General features: G+C 42.1%; 2 protein-coding genes across 4 annotated transcripts in view; one reads left to right on the top strand and one right to left on the bottom strand.

Annotated features, from left to right (window-relative positions):
* The window catches only part of rock1 (Rho-associated, coiled-coil containing protein kinase 1), a 30,828-nt gene extending 11,730 nt beyond the window's left edge, over positions 1-19,098 (bottom strand). For both annotated transcript variants that reach the window (XR_014596092.1, XM_083991256.1), the window contains exons 1-14: positions 18,170-19,098; positions 8,882-8,963; positions 6,701-6,801; positions 6,462-6,599; positions 6,167-6,342; positions 3,670-3,754; positions 3,420-3,564; positions 3,080-3,218; positions 2,098-2,189; positions 1,141-1,300; positions 961-1,033; positions 762-850; positions 399-447; positions 45-180 (exon numbers count right to left, since the gene is read on the bottom strand). Coding sequence is in view for 1 of the 2 variants with exons in the window: in XM_083991256.1 (XP_083847382.1) it covers positions 45-180; positions 399-447; positions 762-850; positions 961-1,033; positions 1,141-1,300; positions 2,098-2,189; positions 3,080-3,218; positions 3,420-3,564; positions 3,670-3,754; positions 6,167-6,342; positions 6,462-6,599; positions 6,701-6,801; positions 8,882-8,963; positions 18,170-18,262 (1,558 nt within the window). In the remaining variant the exon portion in view is untranslated. The remainder of the gene's footprint in view (positions 1-44; positions 181-398; positions 448-761; positions 851-960; positions 1,034-1,140; positions 1,301-2,097; positions 2,190-3,079; positions 3,219-3,419; positions 3,565-3,669; positions 3,755-6,166; positions 6,343-6,461; positions 6,600-6,700; positions 6,802-8,881; positions 8,964-18,169) is intronic.
* A 2,547-nt stretch (positions 19,099-21,645) lies between these two features.
* Positions 21,646-24,836, top strand: part of greb1l (GREB1 like retinoic acid receptor coactivator) — a 41,233-nt gene continuing 38,042 nt past the window's right edge. For both annotated transcript variants that reach the window (XM_083991258.1, XM_083991257.1), the window contains exon 1: positions 21,646-21,858. The gene's annotated coding sequence lies outside the window, so the exon portion shown is untranslated. The remainder of the gene's footprint in view (positions 21,859-24,836) is intronic.

Below are 24,836 nucleotides of genomic sequence, written 5' to 3'. Positions count from 1 at the left end.
CAAAGCGTCTCAATCAGACATCAGCAGCGCCTCATTATCCTTACCCTCATTCTCCAAATTGCGTCTCTTCTCCGCCTCCTGGTCAGCTTTTCTTTGGTACTCGGTGAATCTGTGCTGCAGCATGATCTTGTCCTTCTCCAGCAGAGACGTGCTGGCCTCCGCGCTCTTCCGAAGGTTTGCCTGTGGCGGGGGAACGACAGAGAAGCTATAATACGGCAGGAACAAACTGAACCTTAATCCTTAGCCTCTGATTGTAAACAGTCATTTACTCAATTTAGCACGACATTAAAGCTGCACCTTCAGCGCATGCTTCTTTAAATGGGTATAATTGCAAAGCAGGCAACATCTTGAAATCTGAATTTAAAAAGTGAGGGAAAGACAAGGTGACGGGATTTCACCTCTTCATCCAGTTCTTTCATGATCTTGTCGATCTTGGAGCTTGACGTCCTGGAAGAAGAGTTTGATAAAAAAAAAAAATACTTAACTGCACTGAATGTCACATTACAACAAGTACCGTCTCAGTTACATGCAAGTCTGGTTCCCTATTCGTAACCAAATAGTGATAACTATTTGTCTGTGGCCCCTTTGTGTTTTCTGCAGTTGTCACAACCTTTTTACACAGGTTTCTCATTTCATGCTTCTAACCATCACTCTGTAACACCTTTGTTTTTGCAGCCCGTCTCAGAGACCAAAGATTTTGCATCAGTTTGCCTAAGTAAATGGGTTTTTTTTGTGCAAGAATAAATGACGTGGGTGCATACCTGCATTTCTGCTCCAACTCATCCTTCAGCTGCATCTCACCGTGGAGCTGCTCCTCCAGTTGGTAGATCCGTTTCTGCAGGTTTTCCAGCTGAGCAGACACAGACCATTTTGAATAAATAAGACAAGACGGAAAACTACTAAATAGTCCAAGTCTTCTTAAAAAGACATTTTCTTGAAAAATTGTGGTCGTCCACTTACATGACTCTTGTCTTCCTTCGTGGAGCTGCTACGTTTGTCGCTGGCCTTGGAGGGATTGGAGCCGCGCAAAAGGCTGAAAGAAGAATACAGTATTAACAAATAGGAACTTTAAACGGCCATTATTTCTCCAATAAATTACACAGCAGAGGCATGAACACGACATTTTACGGGAAGACTTACTGCTGATTGCTGTAGTAAGTGAAGCCCACGAAGGGGAGCTGGTTGCCCACAAAGGCCTTTGGTATGGGAAAGGTCTCCTCCTCTCCCCGATCCTCCTCGATGTCGTCAAAGTTACTGGTGTCAATGTCACTGCTCAGCTCAGGCACGACTGGAGCAGCCGCTGCACATGGCACAAGGAGATGGAAGATTTGTGACGATACAGGAAAAAAGCGGGGCCTTCACACTTCATTAGCATTCACTCTATTTGCTAAAGGAAAAGGAGTTGATGCAAATACCTCTGACCATCACTAACATCTAAGTTAGAGATGCAAATGTGCCCTTAACTTTCATGATCACATCAGAAATTGAAAATCCTCTGCTTATTATCTATTTTTGACTTTGCCAGATTTTCTTTTGTTGTTGTTTTTTTATCTATTATTGCTGCATTTTGAGTTAAAGACACAGAAGCCGGTGTTTCAATATTCTCTGCAGAGTTTTTTCCTCTTTTGAAACGCTCTTTAAAACAAGGGAAACCAGCCAGCAAGCAGAGCTGATCAGCCAGTGGAACGACAGGGGTGGCCAACAACAAAGTGCTGACTTCAGCCTAGTAAAGTATTAAATATAAAGCCACTAAAGGACTGACTCTAGCTACTGGATTTAGCTCTACATTTCTAATCTCTCTCTCTATGCTCCCGCGTCAATCCCAGCGCATTAACATTTGCATTGAACTGCTTCCCCTGTTGTTGGCCTAAAAAAACGCTGGGCTGCCAATTATTACTCGGAGCAGGAATCATGTTTAGTCTTGGATAGGATGCTGAATGAATGGCTCGTCTACAAGAATTTCCTGCAACTGTCTGTAGTAGGTCAAATGGAAAACATGAACGCTGGCTGCATGATTGAAATAACAGTGAGTAGACGTGGGAGGTGTGAAAAGTAATCTGGAGCCACAGCAGTAAAAAAAAAAAAAAGTGTCCTTACTCTCTCTGATGTTCTCCCATGTCCACTGGTCATTCTTGAAGAACGGATGCCTCTTGATCTCATCGACACCGTTACGACCGAGCCGAACTTCCCTGCAGGGGTCGGAGAGGACATAGTTAGTTTGATATTTCAGCGATTCTGTGCAAAGATCTGAAAGCGAAGGAAATCTGTGCCTAAAATTAGAGCTATTTTGATGATATAAGATGCTGAAAAAGAAGCTGTAGGCTACAAGCCAGACGGATGACGCTGTAGAGCATATCGCTACATTCCAGAAAGACAAGAACACCAAATCTAATCATTTCTAAATATGAATCTTAACTGCTGACTAGAAAGGCACAAACGGCAAAACTCAGTCTTTCCTCAGTCAGAATCTGCAGTCTGATAATTCATCAGTCATAACCCCCAATGCCACACAGAATTCACACTTATTCTTCTGTCAGTCTCTGAACAGCAGGTTAATAGACCTGCTGTCAAATGATTGGCAAATTAGTTCAGAAGATTGAAACGATGATATGAAAGCAAAAAGTCACATGCATTACTAAACTGACACTCTGCAGAACCCAAAATAGCAGTTTGCCCAAATAAAACAGGTCTACTTTATGAACACAAAATATAGGGTTCCTTATGACTGTGTTAAAACATACTGCCAGATTCTTGCTATGTGACGGTTACAAAAAAAAAAGAAAAAAGAAAAATAAATAATTGCCTATTTTTGAATCTGTAACAGCCCGAGCACCAGGCTGGAGAACTTCAAGCTGTGTGTGTGGGCGTGTGTGATATTAAAAATAGCAGTAGAAGAAAGCAAGTGACACATCTTGATGCAGAGAGGCACAGCTTCCCTGCTGGTGTGAGCGTTTCCATCAAGATTCTTTCCACAGAGGCTCCCTCTCCACCAGAAAACACTTAGCACCTAGACAAAGACAAGGCTTCACAGATAAGGACCCTCTCCATGATCCGGGCGCTTGTTCCGCGGTTCTCTAACCTGTCAGTCAGGAAAGCGCAGATGAGATTCTTGGCATCGTTGGAGATGTCGCTGTCTTCGGGGAAGGTCAGGGCGTTCTTGTGGTTCATGATTTTGCTGTAGGTCCCCACCAGCGAGTCCGCATAGAAAGGAGTGTCGCCTGTGCACCAGACAAGGCAGGACATTTAATCAAAACAGTAAAAAAAAAAATAAACAATGTCAAGATTTATGGTAGAAGAACAAGTAAAACTGATCAGGTTTTTATTATTGTTGAGCATTTGAACCTTTTATAAGTGGTACAACAATAAAAATGAAGCTCAAATTGTTGATTTTTCCAGGAAATGCTTAATCTGAAACTCACCAACTAGCATTTCGTACAGGAATACCCCCACCGACCACCAGTCACACTCTCTGCCATAATAGCCGTCTCCTCCTTGGGATTTCAGTACCTCAGGTGAAATGTAGTCTGGAGTTCCCACTGCTGTGTCACATCGTACCATACCATCCTGAAGGGGAGAATGACAAAAAATGAAGCATTAAAAACAATCTCATTACTGGAATATCAATATAATTAAATAAACAAATCAAAAGGGAAATCCAAATTGTGATACCTTGTTCATTTTCATGCAGGTCCCAAAATCTGCCAGTTTTAAATGGCCTGCTTTGTCTAGCAACATGTTATCAGGCTTCACGTCCCTGCATGGGTGAAAAGAAATATACATCAATGTTATCAAACTCGTACACAACCCACAAATTCCACCAATGCCATCAAACTCCAGCCAATAAAAAGAAAACCGAAGGAGTTTGCAGGAGTGTGCAGTTAAGGTTAGATCTGCTCGAGGGTGCCATTTGGGGAGAACAGCTCTCCAAATCAGAGCTGTCTAAAGGTGCTGCACTCCACTGCAGCGATAGGTCAGATGTAATGAGGTATGAAGGGAGCTGGGAATTGGGAGAGAAGAATTTATGTGTTCGTGAAATTTCCTCTCGCTACAACTATCACAGAGGAAATTGGAAAACGGCGGTGAGCTGTAACGTGACTGTCAAAGTGTGAATCTTTCCACCACTGCAGCTGTGTGGGCACGGAGCTTATTGTGCAGAATATTATTAGTAACGATTTAATAATAGGGGGGGAAATATTTCATGCCTGGTGTGCATAGAAGTATTATATTAAAAAAAAAAAAAAGTAGTGCCAGTCAGTGCAGAGAGATGTCCTTACAGATCCACATCACGTATCATGGAACTGACTCGCTGTATAGAAACAACTCTGGTTTAAATTTCACACAAATCATTGTTGAAAGAGAAATGAGACAACAATGATAGAAAAAAGGAAACTCAGTTCAAAGCCTCGCACTGGGTGAAATGCACGTAGAGAAAAAGACGTGTGTGTCTGGGATAGAGTTGGGTTAAATGAGTCGCAGTTGTGAAAACAAGTGGTAATGTAGCATTAGGCCTATAGTTAGAAACACTAGCAGCTAGCATTCAGGCTAAAAACAGTGCCTCTGTCCCTGGACTACTTCCTGCTTATTACAATGGTCCCATTAGATCATAGGTTGCCACCACACCTTCCAGAGCCTCCAGCGTATCTCGCAGTCGTCAGGCACCATAAAAGATAAATGAATTGACACGTTTGCTTTGTATGAGGCTGAGAGGATAAAAAAGTTAAGGAGTGCCTCACAAGGGCCGAGGAACAACAGCTTCATTTGAAATGTATCACATCCCTGTGTTTTGCCCCGGAGCCAATTTGAAAACAAAACCAACGAATGCAATATAAGGCAGTGATGTTGATAGGTTTTCAATGTAGTGAGTCCCAGGGACCCACAGGTGGTGATTTGGGTGGGTCCCTGGGAAATTCAATGGGTCCCCAATAGGGTTGTCATGATACCAGAATTTCTGTAAATTTCCACGATTCTCGATACTTATTCGATACCACAATTTAAAAAAAAACTAGGGCCTAGGGATGCAAATTATCGATTAATTCATTAATCGTTAGTTGATGGACCTCATCGATTGATTAACTATTTACTGATGAGCAGCTATTTTCCTGAGAACCTAAATTTAAGGTTAAAGTTTAAGCTCAACATTCCTTATACAGGACTCTACACTATTTGTTAGTTTATTTTTAGAGCACAGCACAATGAAAAATGTTTAAGTAACACGTTATTTAACCTTTAAATAATGTTGAGGGTCCAATGTGACCCTTTTTTACATTTAGGAACGGTAAAAACACCATAAAAATTTTTCATCTGACTTTAAGTTGAACTTGTTCTTGACCAACACATTATTTGATACAGATGAAATGGTCTTTCCTGCCACTACACTATGATGATTACTGTATTTACTTAAATCACAGCAGCATAAACTGATTTGTTTAACTCAACCTGATGTAAACATTAATAAAACTCACACAGGCAGCTCCATGTTGTCCCTGTGTGATGTTCAGGGACAGGTCAGGACAGAGCTCTGAGGTTGAAGTCTGCACCGTGGACAGTGACAGGTCTGTAGCTACGTCTTGACCACATGTCAGCTGTTCAGCTGCAGCAGAGGAAACTCCGCTGTTCTCCGCTCCACCGCGACGAGCGCTTTTTTTTCTTTTTTTTTCAATTAAGCTCCGGTAGTGACCGGCTAAAATACGGCAGGATACTGTAAACCAGCGTGGATCCGATGTGTTTATCAAAGCTTGTTCGCCGTGCTGAGGCACCGGGTCGGTTTGAGCTGCGTTCAGGCTGCATTAAAACTCCTCATGCAGTGATCAGTGTCGGCGGCTTTTTGACTCGTTAAATAATTGTGCTCTAGTAGGCTATAATCGGTACGCCTGAAACTCATCCAGTGAGAAACGTTCCGCAGTGCAAAAAGGCCAAGTTGTATTTTTTCGGTACTCGCGGTACTTGGTTCCTACAGTAAGTGTTGGTCCTGGTGACAACCCTACTAGTTCCCATGATTTTAAACATGAGTTGTTGTTAACAATGTATCATTTTTCATGGGAAAATGAGGTGCCGGGACGCATGGATAATGAGTTTACTGCGTCCTTTCAGATTTTAATGCGTCAGAGACGCAGGACGCGTACCTAGCAACATCACTGATAAGGGCAAGTTAGAAATCTTCTTCAACCTGTGAATGAAGCCCATGGAGTGGATCCCATCCAGAGCCAGCACCACCTCGGCTGTGTAGAAGCGGGCCCACTTCTCTGGGACGTCGTAGTTGCTCATCAAGTTAACCAAGTCGCCGCCGGGCATGTATTCCATCACCATGTAGAGGTAGCGATCGTCTTGAAAAGCAAAAAAGAGCTGTGGAAAAAAAGGGGGAACAAAGTGAGAAATAATGAGTGAAAAACAATATCAAAGAAAAGAGACTCACATGAGGCTGGGTTTAACAACATAGGTGCTTTTATTTTATCACGACCTACCTGCACAACCCATGAGCTGTTGGCAAAAGCCATGATGTCTCGCTCCTCCCAGAAGAAAGCAGAGTCCGACCTCTTGATCATCTCAAACTTGCTCAGCAGCTTCATGGCGTATACTTTGCACGTGGCTTTGTGTCTTACCTGGAAAACAAAAAGGTGATCGGTGACTCAAGTCAATTTAGACCAAAGGAGAAAGAAACATTTCATTTTTTTGTACCTATAAAATAAAACGGCATCCTTACCAGTTGCACCTCTCCGAATGCACCCCTCCCAATAACTTTAACGACCTCATAATCGTCTGCTTTCATGCGTAGATCACGGATTTTACTAATGGTTTCCTTGTCTGGGGAAATAAAAAGCAAGCAAAGACAGATGTTAGAGAAAACAGAATCTGTGCAGGCATCTGTGCTCTGCTTAAGTCACTGCCTTGACCTTTTAAAAGAGGAGTCTTATCCTGAGCCTTGTGCACTGAAGCATCACAGCCAAAGTTACAGTTGGCAAGATCAGTGACGTAAAGTTAATGCAGTGTAAGGTGCCTGGGAGGAGAGCTTGCAGATGACAGGGCGGCTCCGTTCTGTCATTTGTGTTTTTAAAATGCAGCTATCGCCGTCTAAATGCACGATCACCTTCTCACTGCCTCCTTGTTTTTATAATCTCCCATCATTAGGTGTCATTTAATATCTCCACAAAGCAAGAGGCCGACAGACTTTCGTTGGAAGATCCAGTGTGTTGGCAAACAGAGCAGACCTCGCGCTGATGTAACAACACACTAGTTCCCCTCGGGGAGATGGCTTTCACTGTTCAGCCAAATTTGGTCATAGCTGGACTAGGGGGATAATTTTCAATTCACATGGGTCACAACTGGCACGGGAAAGCATGGAAAAGGGGGTTGCGGGGGCATCCAAGTTCAATCGATCTAAAAATAAAAAGTAAGCCCTGAGCTATTAGAATAAGAACATTTGAGTGTGAGTCATTTCCACTCTGTGCAGTGGTTCCCGGGATCATGATCCCTGCTGGAAAAATCCCAGGGGACCAAAAAGACACACAAACCATGTTTAGAAATTGAACAAATAGAATTTGATGTTGCTGTGGAGCGGAGGAGGATTATTGCCAGTAGGTCCCAGCGTATATACTGGTGGAGCGATCAGCTGATACGATCAGGGTGCAAAGCACAATAATATGGAGGAGGAAGAGTTCAGAGTGAAGAGCCCTTCAGGCAATACATGCAACTGAGGGGCCGGTCTCACAAGACAGCCAATCCATTAGTCCATATCCATCAATGCATTTTCCAGGACTTGGGTGTTATTCATAAAAGTACAGTACCAAGGGTATTAGAGGAGATGTCTAATGGCAGTTTTTGCCTGAGGGTTTACAGTAGCTTGGATTGAAATGTATAGAAGTGATTTTTTTGTTCTCTTTTCCTAAAGTTGTGCTTGGACTGCACGACTTGACAACACGTAACACTTTAACATCAAGTTAAGAGACCGAGAGACCACAATTTCTCATGACCACATAATACAAAGGCAGGTTGTAATCACCCTTTTGAATCCCTTTTATACATTGCTTGCGAAATATAATAGCATGCACTGCACACAGTCAGAGAGCCATATACAACAGGACATGTGCAGAGCAAACACACAGCGCCTATCATTTCCCCATGTGAGAATTCCATACAGCACAGAAATATGAATCTCTCTGAATAGATGTCTGTGCAAAAAAAACTGTTGTTTCTTTGCAGGAGGACTATGTAGAGAAACCAAGGAAAATGAAAAGTGATACAGAAGGCCGCAAAACCTGCCACAGAGTGGGAGAATATATTGGGTTATAATGAAATAGAAACAAAGGAGGTAGGGAGAGAAAGGATGTTTGGTTATTGCTGTTCTTTAAATGATATGTTTGCCTTCATGTTTGTGCAGTTAGAGAAATCGAATACATACTAAATACAGTTCTTTGCCCCCCACCTCAGACATTCCTGGATTTACGAGAACAAGTCTTGAGATAAACACTGTAACATGATCGCTGCCGTTTCCTTGAAATGTAAATGAGAATGAGAACAGTTGCGCTGGATCTGTTGGAGGAGAGGTGTAGCCTCACCCTCCGCTTTCGATGGATGGGTTTTGTTTTGCCTGAAACACGGTGATGGGGATTCCCTAGTCTGAGGGCACTGAGAAAAAGAGAAGCCATCATGATCAGCATCATGTGGGTCACCAGCCATTTATGAAAGCCTCTTTGTTGGGGACACTAAGCAGCAGACACCTATTGTGTCCAAGCCTACATAGAGGCGGTGACCCAAAAACGGTCTTCTTTTCTGAGCCTGGGCATGTACCCACATGTTTACAGGGGTCTGCAAACGCAAATGGTTAAAGTGAAAGACATGAGCAGGACAGCAATAAAGCGGGACGTGCACCATGCGAGCTACTTACATCTATTCAAGAAGTTGTCAATGCTCTTGTTTTTCCTCAGGGCAGGGAAGTCGAGGTCGTACACCAGCGCATCCAAGCCATCCTGAGGAGAGAGGAGAAGGGTTAACAAGCAAGAAAACACACCGACACTGTGTTTACTACTCAAGCAACATGGAAAATGCAAACACAGAGTCTTCCTGTCAGGCTGCTGATCATTGAGTTGAGACTTTTACACAAACTAAGCAGTGGGCTTCCAGCCTGCAACACACACGTTAAGGCTGTAAGCAATCACTGTGTTTTTAAGTGATTAATTATTGATCCTCCGAAGGATGCTAAAGTATGCTTCAAGTTCTTTATTAAAAGAAGCTTTAAATTACTATAGATTGAAGTGATATCTCAAGCACTCGCTGGTTTCTCTAAAAGGCTACACAGCATTATTTACTGGAACAAAGCGCATTTCGTTTTCTTATCGTCAACGACGTGTGTTCTGACATGCAGCTCTAAGCTGACACGAGCACATGCATGCTGAGAACAGCTGACACATCTGGAGGTTTGAGTCAGCAGCTGATCAGAAATGCAGTCATCAGCGATATTACACATATATTACTCGAAGACCATGGCGTCAGCGAGCAAACACGGACAATGTGAAAAGGCGGGTGCCTCAAGGAAGTGCTACAGTTTTCCTACAATGTTTTTACATTTAAAAAAATGTCTGAGACAGAGTGCCTGGATGATTTTTTTTTTTTTTTAACACCCATCAGTTTTGCTGGTTGGGTGAACCAGAGGCTGGATTTCCCACCCTGATCACCAAGTTTCTAATAAAAGCAACTGAAGGAACTAAGTAGCTTTTGATGACCGAGGCAACAGGGTGGCGCCTTACAATAACCATACAGTGAGGCCGACTGTGTGACTTTACAATACAGGGCTGCAACACCCACTGAAGGTAAAGACGTTACTCCACCTCACCAGCTCTCAACCCCCCGTTAGAGTCCCTTTCATGACAACTTCAACTGGGTTATCCCTTTATGTGCTTAAAACAGGGTAAAGAATGAATTACATAGCACTGAAAAAGGGTTGTGCAGATACATACTGATTATAAATTATGATTATGATTATGCAATAGCTACAATATTATAATTTGAAGAGCTGTTAACAAATACACAGCATGGGCTATCTTGCCTCAGGCTCAGCAGGAGCATAAGTGCCACTGGCGGGATTTAATCTAATCGTCTATAATCCAGAATGGCTGAAACGAGACAGGCACACAAACACTTGAACTCAAAACACTGTTGTGTGTTCCCTACAGTGAGGGGTGAGCCAGATGTTAGAAATTAGCATTTTCCGACACAGATCAGCTACCCAGGATTCTATTTATCCAAATGACAGAGGCACATATTTGCTGCCCACAATTTATATAAACAGACAAGTTTATGTTACATGTTGCCATGGGCTACATCATGTCTGCGCTCACTGTCGCAGCGGGAATCTTGTCATTCCTACATTTGTGAATGGCCTTCTATTACATGATGACAGATTTCTCTTTGCATCTCGAAGCAAAACAATGATGACACATGGTGAATCAGCAGCTCAGACAAGGCGAGGAATCCTCTTAAGTAACTCTGCTGCTTCTGCTCAGCAGAGGAGGTCAGGGCTATGCCCCCCCCCCCCTCTCCTCTCTATGAGACATAAAAGCAGCAGACACCCTGCGGGATGGGTGGAAGCAAGGAAAAAGGCAGGTGGGTGGGGAGAAAGTAAAAATGGGAGGTGAAGAATGGTTCGTGGGAAGAACAAAAGCAATGTAGCAATTCACAGAGACAGAATGTGGGAAATAGATGAGGGGAGAGGCTGCGATTAGCGCACATGGTGGAGCTGAGAGTCATCATCTGCTCGTCTTGAGAGAAAAAAAAAGAGACACTTAAGTCAACTTTCAGGAGGGAGCATTTACACAAAACAGACCTAAGGCTGGGAGAAAAAAGGGGCCTTGTTGGCCACACAGACTCCAGCCAGCCTGCAACGGAAAAAAAAAAAAACGTTGAAGAACCGAGTCCTTCAGGACCCTAATCACAAGGCTCTGTGCTCAGCAATGCACGTTTGCATAACTTCCTGCCGCAGAGAACTCTGGACAGCCACAGTAACATTCCTTAACAGGACTGTACACGTCAGAGAGCTATTTTAGGTATGTGGCCAAACAAGTTCTCAACAAAAAGTGAAGGAAGGGAGAGGGGAGAAAAAAAATCCATCCCAAGTACAGAGTCACACAGTGAGCCTTATTTTCAATCAGTAGTACTAGGGCTTAACACTATGACGGAAAGGAGCAGGGAGTGGAGGGCTGGTGCATGTGGGGCAGGCTGGTCCAATGGGAGAACAAATGAAGGAAAAAACAAAGAAAATCGGAAGACGGCCTTGCTCAGAGAGTCCTCTACTGAAACACCAGAGTGACAAAAGAAGCAGGTACAGTAAGAGGAGAAAAAACTGCCTTGTATGAAATAGAACCACAAATTCAGATTGAAGGATAAACTGACTGGAATATGGAATAAACATTATATTAGCTATTTGAAGCAGTAAAAGCTGTGGTGAGTAACCTTCTAATGAAAAGACGGGCTGTGTCAAGATATCAGAGGCATTTGTATTCAGAGAGACATAGAAGTGTCTATATATCATATATTTTGTTTATAATAAATCACTTCACACATACACACAGGGTCATCAAGTGTGCAGTGCATAAATAAAGATAAGTTACTTCTGGTGTCTGATTTGTGGTCATCAAGGTTGTGGATGAACAACCAAACATCATCTGTCTCTGTTTGGGTTTCGCTATCAAACCACTCAGATGGAGCAGCCAGTAGCACCAACACGGCTCAGCCTCCAAAAAAAAAAAAAATCAGCCCCAGGCTACGCTAACAAATATGAGAATAATGGTCCGAGATCACTGACAAAGCTCTTTCTAAGCTAGTAATTCAGAGTAGTTTCCAGAGGTGAAATTGTTCCTAGATAAGCACTTCTACTGCAGCTCTGAAATTTCCAATGGCTCAGGAGTTTCCACGCAGAGAGAAGAAATCAAAAAAGAAAAAAGACATCAATGATTAAAATGTGCAACACAAAAATGGGAACAAAATGCAAATAGAGAGGACCTAAATTTCTAAATGCACGTGGCTCTAGTTGTCCAGGCGCTGAGGTTATCACCATACGCTGTAGGGAGGGCCTTGAATCAACAAGGCCAGAGCTTTGACAGTCTTAATCAAATTTCAAAGATTCAGCAAGACTGTGTGCTGTTATAAATGGAACACACACAAAATAACCTAACAATCTCTCCTGCTAGAGACAAAAGTAAAACTATGCATATGATTCACTCGCTGCAACAAGCACTGGGCGGTAGCAGTCCACAGGCTATGTTTCATTATGTGGCAGTCTTGGGGAAAAAAAAAAAAAAAAAAGTGGCTGGGAAAACAAACCAGAGCTCGCAGGGCTCCATGTTATCCTATTTCTGCTGATGCTGCTTCAAGCAGAGGGCGACACATCCCTGGGATTACTAAATAATAACATGAAAAACCATCGCATCACCCTATTAATGAAATGTGGTAATTATGTTTTAAAAAAATGTATAGTTATACAAAATACACAAAGCCAGTGGTTGACATTACATATGGCAATTATTTCTTTAAACTTTAGGAGAGAAATCCACAAAAAAAAAAAAAAAACACAAGCTCTTTTCCAGACATTAAAAGTCTGAGTTAAAATTTCCATGGGAGACTCAGCCACATCATCCCTTTCTGCATGCCAGCACAAGGCATGTGGACTGGCCTAAGTCGAGCCCTACTGCTCACTTCCTTTTCTGCCACCTCTTCAAGACAATATGCTTTCCACATGTGAGCAAATGTGCACGCGGCCGTTCAGCTCGCCATGCAAATAAAGGCTGTTCCATCCAAGGCTGCGCCCATGTAAACACCGATGTGATCACACAAACCAATGAAGCCATTCAGAGCATGAAATACCACAGTGTTGCCTCACTAATAAACTTCCAGGTACAGGCCTTGAGGTAGAAATGTAAACCCAGGGGGGGATGCATATCCATCTTCTCTGGTGTCAATCTTGTACACTTTGGAACTCACCATGAGAGACTCTTGAGTTTTTTTTTTCCTTCACCAAGCACTTCTTAACTCCTTCTGCACATAATATCTACTGACATGAAATCCCACTCACCTAGAAAGACTGCCTGACTAACAACTCCACTGGATAAACGGCAGTGACAGTGAACCCAGGGGTGGCAAAACAGGGGCATTCCAGTTCCTTATGAGGTCCCAGTGAACAAGAATCACTGTCACAAATACTTTCATGTCAAAATATAATTGAGTTATTCCAACAGTGGCGAGCACTCACGTGTTTCCACTGACTGAGCTCTGCCTTCTCAAGCAAAAAGAAAAAAAAACTCAAGCTATCTAGCCTCCACTGGGCCAAGATTTATGACCTCAGCCCCGACAAATAAGCATCTTACTGAACACTCGACTCGGCTCACTTCGACCATCTTCACTGGACAGGGGTCACAGAGTCCTTTGTAAGTGGGGCAAAGCAACTGGCCTTGTGGCCCTCAAGAAGCGAGATGAAAGAGGAACAGGGGCTGTAAAGTTCAGTGGGTGAATCAGAGGAAGGGAAAAAAAAGAAAAAAGCGTTCCATTATTAAAAGGCTGGATCATTTTAGTATGCATCCCTGCACATAATCAGTCAGTTAAGGGAATGCAGAGCTACAAACAGCTCAGCCAATTTTTGTTCCCACTGCTGAATAGCTGAGGAGAGCAGTTTACAGCTGGCAGTGCCAAACCTTTATGACAATAGAGTTGGATTAGATGCTGACTATAAATGTGACTAGAAATACATGCGTTTCACCACAGGGATATGCAAATTCATCATCTAAAAAAAAGGGACCAAGGTAGTGGGTTCCCATGTTTTAGCCAATTAACTACAAATTACACAGGGCTTACATAACTCCTGTCATTTCTCCAAAGCATACAAAAAGTTATTAGCGTTGTTGTTGTTGCTTCCAGGCAGTACGCCATGAAAATCAACTTGCAGACATAGTGAAACGCATATGAAGCAGGTGCTCCACCAGCATGGGAATGCAGTTGCTTCCATTTTTTCGCAGTTACATTAGCCTTGCAGGGAATAACGTAGCTGTCAGCGAGGGCTGTTTACAAGAAGAAAAAAAAGTATAGTGGTGCATGGACAGTGATTGACGCAAGTCTTCAAGTCAGTGTCTCTGCTGCATTTCCATCTGCTTAAAAAATGGCTGGACAATATGACAGGAAATGAAAGAATCAATATTACAATATTATTACATATTTGCTTCAGTTATTAATATAAACCTTTAGACGCGATGTATGCTATAACTGTATTTGGTCTGGAAGCTAAAAGTGATGCACAATCTTTGTTTTGAATCTCCATGTAGAACAAACAAAAGAAAGCAGAAGCAGGTTACGGCACTGCACTGACATAACCTGAAAAAACATGGCTGCCTGGACAGGTAAACAAACCTTGAGTCTTGCTGAAAGATGACAGCAGTCCACAATGTCAAAAGCTTAAAAGATAAATAAGCATGAGTGGGGTAATTAAAAGAATATTAGATTCATGAGAATCATCATCTCATGCTTTAAATGAATAAATCACAGAGGTTGAATGATGTGATTTTTGGGTTATTATGTCGAATAAGAGGAACTTAGGGCACCCAGTAAAAATATTATGTAGTGTTATTACTCCTGACTGCCAAATATCTCCCTGTCATATTGTGCAGATCTATGTCCACCTCCAATACAGCCTTTAGCTGCATTATCAATGCAGACAACAATGCAGGTGAGGCTTGTCCATTAAATGCAAAGGTCGCTAAGACGAGGGCAGGCATTCTGCACAGGCAAGACAAGGATTGACTGTACTCTGGCCGTTACTCAAATTGGGCCTTAGCAGACTGACTGTGCAGGGCAATTAGGAAACATGTCAGTGAAACGGTCCTTCAAATCATTCTCAAGGCTAAAATCCAAAGCAATTCCCGACTCAAGACTGCCCCTTCTGCCTCTGTCAGCAGCATTTGCAGAGCCTGGTTTTGCTATATGATCGTTTCCGTTGAATGCCTAAACTCTGAGAACTGGGCTGAATTTTGCCTCAAGTGGAAACCATGTTATATTCTTACTGCAGCAATTAGAGGTGAAAAAACAAAAAGACATAAACATCACCACCGAGTAAAACATTTCTCACCATTTTTCACTTCACTCTATAGGCTCTTTGCCACATTGCAACATTGAACAGTTCTCATTAATGACACTAAGCACTTCCCTCAATCAGTCAACACAGATAATGCTGTGATTTGAAATCTTATTTGAGTGGTGTCTACATGCAAAACATATTATTGAATCAATTCCATAACACACTTTACTTTACGCTTACTACTGTAACACTGAAATTTCTCAAAATGTTAATCGCTATGTGATTTACCAAAGCTTATTTTGCCTTTTTACATTAAAGCAATCTCTCGCAGACTGATGTATTAACAATGCTGTTGATTTAGCTTATTCAACTCATATTCTAAATCACTTAAAATAAGAGCCTTAACCCCAACATGTACATGCAGCATTCACAGTCAATCGCTGCCTACAAATCTGGTTTACTGGGCTTGCAGTTTCCTGTAATTACCCTTATTACAGATTTAGAGTCCAAATAGCAGATGAAAGAGGGATCAAAACACAGAGAGGCTAATGCACCCCAAGTGTCAAAGTAAGAACAAAGACCAGTGCCAGGAAGCCTTTATGTATCTCAAATAGAGGCAAAGCCCATGCAAAACAAGTTCTAACATATCAACTCAACTATTCTAATTTACCAAATGATAAACAGACTGAGGCACAACAGGGTAAAACGCAGAAGCATCTAGAAATCACCACTATTTTTACAGACTGACAAACACACCGCTTCCTCCACACAATCGTTCAGAGAGAGACGTTCGATCTGGACATCCACAGATGAAATGGTTTGATGGATGCCATTTGATGGTCACCAACAGTAAAACATATGTGGACAATGGTCAGTCCCCTAGCTGTCAGTGAGCTTTCACATCACAATGTCAGGAATTCTTGTCCGTTCAGATTGGCTCTCAGAAGCCAGCCTAAAGCACAATGACTGGAGAGGGGGCAGCCCATCCAGATAAGGCACTCTTCTCTCCAAGCAGGATTTATTTACTGGGTGGAGATAAGGACGACAGGGTTGGGCTACAGCACTCGATAGGCCAACCCGAAGCTGAGTGGTAAGGTGCAGGGCCAAGTGTCGCCATCACATAACACAGGCTAGGGCACTATGGGGGGAAGAAAATAGGTGGAAATCCAACAGTGCTATGCTATAGACAGAAACCAGTGCCAGCTCAAGACCCAGGTACAGAAACATGGCCAGTAAAAGGCCTGCATTGTGCATTCTGATGGAACCTATTACTCATACCCAAGCATGCTGGCTGCTTTATGAGTTAAATGTCCTGATTCACGGCCTTCAGAAACATGAGTCTTCAGTCCACATAATTTTGGTTTATGGGTAGAGAGCAGAGCCCACACCCAGCTACCTCAGAGCTGCCTGCCTGGTCTCAACTCTCTCCAGACGTGCAGAATGGCTTTGGGACACACAGGGAACTCCAGGCCAGTCAAAGACAAGAGGTTATTTGATTAGCATGGAATTTTATTAAGCTGTGGGTGGAGTTGCATGGTGGCAGAGAGAGCCTCAGCAAAAGGCCTCCATTCATTGATCAGGGGAGATTGCAGAGAGGGGGGAAAGGGAGAAACAACACCCTTGTGTGTGTGGCTGCCAGCAGGAACAGTCCCCACAGCTTTTTGCCATTAAAAATGCAGAAAGTGTGCACTTGAAGGTGAGTTTAATTGCCTCATTCTGCAACAGGGGTGGGAGGTCACGAGGCTTAAAGCAAGTTTTCCTCTGAGAAGACAGCTATCTACAGCAAGCTATACACAAACATTTCAAGTTGGATAAGGTGTGGGTGGGGCTTTAGGACAAGCCCCTTTCCCAAAACAGATTGCTTCCCTGATGTTCAGTCCATCTGTCTACTAATATGTGCCATCTCACACAATAAAAATGCAGGAATTATTGATAAAGGAGCGCAACCTTATGTGTAAAACACAGTTACAATGAAACTATCGTACACAGAGAGACTCCTGGCGAAACTTCAAATTACCTGCAAACGCAAAACGTAAGACATTTAGTCCAAAATGTTCCCTCCTTTAACCCAAATATGCTGCAATCACACTTTACAGGAGTGCAACTGTGAGTCACTAAGGAGCCAGATCCTTGTGAAAACACTGTGCCACCGTCACCCAAGCTGAAAGGGCTCATGATATCAACAAACACTTAACATAACAACATCCCCCTTGGCATCCAGTCCACAGTGAGTCAGTTCCTGGGATTGCCACATGTAATAAAAACCTATGAAGGTGTTGCTTTAAGGTTTAGCACGTGGCAGGAGACGCCTTCTTTTCTCAGCACAGGAGAGAGAAGAGTGAGACACTTCGTGAATTGTCACCAGTAGACAGGAAGCAGCCAGGGCAAACCCCGGCCAACAGGTGTACTGATGAAGCCGGAGGCCTACAGGTTAGAACAGGCTTGCAAGGCAGACTATCACTGGAAATGAGGCTTCAATAAGTAAATCTAGGCAACAATTGCACACCTAGCCAGTGACTACCTAATGATCTACAAGGAGAACTAATACACAACCTAATATCAGTTTTTAGTGGGTGACAAGGAAACGAATCCAGTTGATCGGATTTAAAATAAAACAATTTGTATATAGTACCTGGACTGACCCAAACAATAATCTGACAAAGTGTGTCTGCCTTTGTGAGGAGCGGAAAGACGATCGCCATCTGTCAGTCTTATTTAGTTACCACTGCTTTTGAATTAGTAACACACTTTTTTTTTCTTTTTTGCAAGGTTAAAGAGAACTGACCACACGTCGCCTTTAAATAACAACTATAATGTTAGCCATTGACAATTTCGTTGTTTTTTGTCTGCCAGTTTATTAGGTCTTGATATCAGAGGTTATCAAAGTGCTGGTTGTGTTATTTTTCGCTTAAACCTTGCTTTAATATACAGTCTCACGCACATACGTTTGTGTGTGAACCAAACTGGTCTGTCGGAGTAAAAAATATCGACACATTTCTTCAGTAGGAACAGAGACGACTTGTTGGTCTCGGAAAGTATTTCTGCTCCAAGGAGTAGACTGACCCAGAATGGCTGACTCGCTACCTAGCTACCTAGCCTGCTAGCGAGCTACAAACTTACCAGAAGACAATCCGTATTTATTTCCGACTTTGGATCCTTCAACATGGCATCGATTTTTTCAAACCGAGCCTCCACAGTTTGTCGAGCAGACATTTTTTTTGGCTGTTGAACTCAGTCCCGGTGTTGTTGGGTTATTATTATGAACAAAAACAGCTCACTGGCGAGGCTAGCTAGCTTTAGCAGCCAGCGGTAGCTAGCTAGCCAAATGTTCCTTTCTTCGTGAAAACTTCACAGAAAACACATCCTTCTCCTCGAGCTTTCACAGACCATGAAACGTTTAAGGTTGCGCCGAATATACAAAAGCCACATGTTCAGAGTCGAAAGATTGTTTCCCCCCCAAGTATGAGTGACAAACAACTTCAGTGGCAAACGAATGCGGCGACAGATTAGTCAGCCTCCGCAGGATGCCACTGGAGGATAAGGGCTTAAAATGTTGGTGCATCCAAACAATAGGCTGTTAAAACTTAAATGTAGCGTCTCTCTGGAAGAAAAAAACGAGCACAGTTTGTTAAAAGGAAGGTTAGTCCAGGCCGGTTCCCATTTTTGTGCCAGGCCCCTGCAGAAAACGACAAAACGAATCTGACAGCTCAAAAGTAGAAGTGGTGAGGGGGAAAAAACTTCTGCTTCTTTCAAATTTCGATCAGTTTTTAACACGGACTCGTTACAGTGTGTGACCGCAGTCCCTCCGCTGCATCCCGTGCATTGTCACCGGCTGTCGACCGTTTCCCGTCCAAACTGCTTCATCCCTCTGATCGAAGACTTTTTTTTCTTTTAAAAAAGTAGGCTTTCGATGTGTGTTAGTTTTCGGGGGAAAAAAACAGCAGACGGTGCCCGATTTTCTCCCACTGCCTGACCAACATGTCCGCCTTCCTGTTCAAACACCCCGGAGAAGCAACTTCAAAATGTCAAGTACTGCGCATGCGCCCTGCCGAGGCGCATTCAAAGAGTTCACAGCCTGATGAAAGCTACATGTTGCTGCTCCCTCATGTTACAATGGAGACGCTGTGATGCCATGGTAAAGATGCCACCAGAGGCACGAGACTCATAAAAGAGTCATTTACATCATTTATTTTAATCATTTCCTAAAATAGTTCTGTTGAATTTTCTGTTCAGCTATTATTTCATATGGTTCATAGATGTACTTACTTACATGGACCCTGATTTCTATTCTATTCTATTCTATTCTATTCTATCCTATCCAATGGCCAATTCTGTTTGACTGCATTCCAATCTAATCTATTTTATGGATTACTGACGCCCTTGACTCTTGCCCATATTCTATTCTATTCTATTCTATTCTATTCTTTCCACCAATCTAATGACTTCTGTTTTACTGCATTCCAGTCCAATCTATTTTATCAACTTCAACTTCAAACTTCAAACAACTTTATGAATCCCACCAGGGGCAATTGATTTCAGCAGCTTGCACAGTCCATAAAAAACACAGTACGAGTAGGCTACACACAATAAATACATATAACAGATAAGGTAAATAAATAGATAGAATAGGATGCCAAGTTTTATGGATTACCGACGCTCTTGATTCTTGCATATTCTATTCTGTTCAATATTGGTATATATTGTATATAAATGTTCGTTCTAGAGCATCATCAAATTGTTATGTTATATTTTATTCAATTTTCATCTATTCTATTCTATGGATAAACCATGCTCCTGGTCTGTATTCTATAATCAATTTATGTTGTTATGTAGCTATGTTATTCTATTCTATAGATGGTCTTTGTTCTAGAACATATAGTAGCTACCTCTGTTTTATTCAATTCACCCTATTTAAAATGCACTTGGTTTTATCTAGACCATCCAGTGCAGCTGTCACTTTCACCTCTGTGAGTCCCATGAAAAGGTCAGATGGTCATCACGAATGTCTCCAGGGCATTAGCATGCCTGTGTTTTCATTTGGGGCTTGGACATCTAAATTGCACAGATACCAAACACCCTTGCTTGAGTTCCAAGTGAATGATCATGGCACCAGATCACAGGGTCAGTTAGCTTTGAAAATTCCTCACCCAAATCTGAACTGCGGAAGACTGGTTTCCATCACTGTGCACCTACTGCAACATAAACTAAAGCTAGAGACCACCATTCCTCTGTGGGAATTTAATGTTCCACTTACTGATACTTTTAATAGTATTTGTAATTATTACTGTCCATGTGTTTATGTCTGTGATGATAGTTTGTTATGTTTGGCTCATCTATTTTATCCTATTCTATGCAATGGTCCTGCTGCCCTCATCCAATGATAACTTACACTAACTGTTTACTTTAATGTCAAAGCAAGACATTTCCTCTTAGAGTCATATGAATATGAAGATTTTTGATAACTCGTTTGAGGTGCAGGAATACCAGTTTCAGTGGGGTCTCTCTAACTCACTTGGACCCCTATAAATAAATTAAAAAAAGTTATTCAGTTACATGTTTTATTAAAAAGTTTATTCAATAACCTGCATGCTGTCACTTTCTTTTCTTTCTTTGTGGCTGGTGCAGGATTAGTTTGACATCCAGAGTTAAAAGCTCATCTCAAATAACTTTTACCCCTTTTATTTTTCTCTTGGACATGCAGTTCTACGAATGAGCAAATGACGAACAGGAAATGCTTAGGACCTGCTGTCAGTGGCTCCCTGGAGATTTGCAGCTGGATTCTTGTATGCCTTTTTTTTGACTGTTTCAAAGATATTATTTTTCTATCCCTTGCAAATACTGCATTTTCTTTCTAGAGATAGGCTATCTGCCTCTCTTTCTTGTAGGTCTATTTATGTTATAGGCCTAATGTAACAATAAAACATGATAGCCAATGATTGTCCCTCTTAAAAAGAAAATGTTTCCTTAATTTTCCCACCAAACTATGTCACCAGGGATCCTCGAGCCGGTCTGTTGGTTCAACATGTCACCCAACAGAGGGCGCTGCTGTACAACCTATGGTGAGAACCCTACCTGTGCTCAGAGACTTGAGACTTTTGATCCTGACACTTGGCTCTGAAATTACAGTAACTAGGCTAGCTATTTACTGAACTTGCTGTGCATCAACTTTGTAGCCTACTTCTGCAAGCACAAGAAGATGTGGTAAGTAAAAAAAAAGACTATTTGGAAGATTTACATAGGCCTACTCTATACTTGAAAAAAAGTTGTTCTGTTTGTGTTTCATGAAAATGGGCTAATGTTAGCTAACATGCAGTTATCGAAGTCGATGCTCTTTCAGGTTTGAATGCATGCTTTTTGAATGCATGCTCTTCTAATGTTTTCTAATTCATTTATATTTTGCCATCTGTGTCCCTGACTCTACCTATCACGATTGTGTGGTGGTCTGTTGTTATTAAGTTTTAAATCACAGTTTTTCAAGATATAACGAGGTTGATAACAGCCTGACTATAATCAACGCTTGGTTTACTCTTCTGGTAACGTTTGTGATGTCTTGCTTTTGTGTGTGTGTGTGTGTGTGTGTGTGTTTTATTTCCGCCTCCCATCACAATAACAAGCCGAACCAAACGGTTTATAATTTCCTGACGTCACTTGAAGGCTCCTTCACCGTGCGCAGATCGGAGCAGATCAGCTGTAGCGGAGCTCAGCGGCCGAAGCAGCAGCAGCAGCAGCAGCAGCGTCAAACAGTGAGCGGTGGTGGTGGTGGGACTCTACGTGGACATGGCCGTGTAACATAACGCGTCTGGATAAAGGTAGGCATGTACACGCGTCTGCTACGTTTCTATACCTTTCCGTTCAAAACACCTGCTCACTATCACATGTCATAGCGCCTATACCTGTGAAACGATAGTCATTATAAAGCGCGGCGGGTTGTTCACGCTCTCCGGGTGATGCTTCCCTGCAGCCTGTGGCTCCGTGGAGGACGAGGCTGAGAAAGAAGCTTAAAGTTACAGTTTGTTTCACCAGCAGTGGATATTCCTACAAGTGACGACACACACAGCGCAGGGTGTGCTTTTACTTTTTTTGGAAATATAATTTAATTTGGAAATGTAAGCATGACGTGGAGCAACGCTGTTACTCTTATTCATTTGCTCCTCAGCATTTGCGCTAATGAACAACAGGTAAGGCTTCATAATGCTGTGGCTGTCAATGATGCTGTGGGCTGTAAACGTGTGTGTACCAGCTGCATATAATAGCCTAATTAGCCTTTAATTAACGTAAATTGCAGTGTCACGTGAGTGTCACTTCAAAAATGTGGCCTATGTAAACCTCTGACAGCAAAAGAAGTCTGGTGATACTTCATTTAAGATGAGCTGTCAATCACTTGATCGTGGTGAGGTGTATAAATAATTCGGGCTCAGCCTCTTCTGCTGCTGATTAATCATTGTCAACAAAGTCATGTCAAGTATGGCTACTAGGCCTACCTACAGTTGACATGTTTGTCATGTTTGAATTACTGTTGCCTAAGGCTTGATGTCGAAACAGGCTGCAGGAGCTTAGATAAAGTCATATCAGATAAACATGCATTGTAATTACAGGCAAGCAAACTAGTCTGTCTTGACCACAGCTGGTCTTTCCATTCTCCCCCTCCATGTTTGATGTGCCAGAGGTTGCATTGCTTACGTCTCCACTACCCCACCCACTTATATGTATTTAGAACTAATGGCAGTAACTTGCTAAAGTATAGATGTTCATTTTAGTCAAAGCAGGAGGAATCCATTAGGATATGGCAACTTCATTTCTAGTCATGATGCAAATGTTGAACAGCCGCATTTCATCTTAAAGCAGCATTTTAATCCTGCTGTTTTAGTTATTTACGTATATCTATCTCCAAACATTGCAGATACATGATTAGAAATGCTCAAATCCAGATTTTATTGTCATTATATCGAACATTTTTTTTTTCCAGCAACTTTACATCACACGATTTTTCCCAGTTAAAAGGGTTTTCCATGGAGTTTCGATGTGAGGGTCTAAGGGCAGAGGATGTTGTTATAATGCTATGTGAAGCCCTTTGAGACAAACTGTTTGCAAATGCCTTGCATATACATCACACACACACACACACACACACACACACACACATATATATATATATATATATATATATATATATATATATATATATATATATATATATATATATATATATATATATATATATATATATATATATATAATGTAAGTTTTCTACAACAGAGAAATATCAATTAAAGTAAGGCAGGTAGTGCAGTGTCACCTGAGCGCGCACACTGTACGAGCAGTGTGCATTGTGAATGTGCTGGGTGGCCTGTCTTGCCAAGAACACGCGCAGCCCTGTCAGAGAGGGCAAGGGCTGGAGGGGTCAGGGGGCTCTGAACGCTGACCATCTGGCCCTTGGGGGGCTGGTTTCCTCACTGGCTGTCTTTGTTCCTGCTGAACAATTGGGACTTAATCTGGGAGGAGATAAGCAAGGCCCCCCGTGACACCACCTCCCCTGTGCTCGGACAGGTTTCTCTCTTTAGCCTTGAAGGAGACGTCTCTTTCCCATGTTGCCTTGCACAGGGCCTTGAGGTCTAGCTCGGGGCATTTTGTTTGTGTGGTGATCTTAAGTTTTTCAAGCGATCCTGCAGATGAGTTAGATGGTTATGTAAGGCAAAGCTGCATTAATTCCTTTTTTCTTTTAACAAGTTTGCTGCAAATGTCAACCTTTTATCTTTTTGCCTTGAATAGCTCCCCTTTTTTAGCCCCATCTCTCATTTGCAGTTGTTTTATTGTGCAGAGGACCTGCTGTGAGGCAAAGAGGTTTTTCCGAAAAATACAACATGACATTTCTCACAAAAAGCTCAACCGAACGGTGGATAGATGCCTATTACAAATCCATTTGTACACAAAGCAAATTGTCACCGGGGTAACAGATTGATTCATTTTCTCTCATTCTTCCCTCACCATCATTTGAAGCACTCTGGGGCTTCTCTTTTCCTGTGTATGCCTCGTGTTTCTTAGTTGTCCCTCAGCAATTCTCATGTTCATTTGAAAGATTTTTTTTTCTAATATTGCTCACTGTTATGACAAAACGACGTGCAAGAGATTTGTCTCTAGTGTCACAACAAAAATATATACATAGAGATGGATTGATTGATTACCTATTTAGTCAATAACAAACGGTTTTCAGTTTCTGCTGTGGCCTCAGCCAGATCCAGAAACATATCATTTTAAATATTGATCTATGAGGCAAAATCTTTAACACGAAACACCCTCGCAGATAATTCGCAACACCAGTTTAGATAACAAACCCATCACTGGGGACTAGTCAGCAGTGTAGGCAGACGCTTCTCTTGATCCTTTCAGAGGGGCTTTTTCTGAGCCTGACTGCAGATGGTACAAATCCCAACTAGAGAGATCAGTGCTTTTGTTTCACACTTTTTTTTTACCATGATGTGACAGGACCCAGAAAACAGGTGGTCCTCATAATAGCCATCATTCATCAAACTGCTAAGGCAGGAGTCAGGAACCTCTATTCAAAAATGTTCCCTCTGTCCCATGTTTATCTTTGAGGTGGCAGAGAAGATTGTGTCACTAAAACACACTATGATCTAAGCGTAGCTCATCAAATACTAGTGGGGGGAGAGGTTTAGGAATAAACATAGCAATAACACACTGTAGAGAAGTACAAGTCCTATATTCAAATTCTTACTGAAGTAGAAGTGCGTTATTGACAAAAAAAAGTAATTGTATTCATTAAGTAGTA

This window comes from Trachurus trachurus (assembly GCF_905171665.1).
Source record: "Trachurus trachurus genome assembly, chromosome: 17".
NCBI lineage: Eukaryota > Metazoa > Chordata > Actinopteri > Carangiformes > Carangidae > Trachurus > Trachurus trachurus.
The sequence above is the reverse complement of the archived record's forward strand: the minus strand, read 5'-3'. Positions and strand labels throughout refer to the sequence as shown.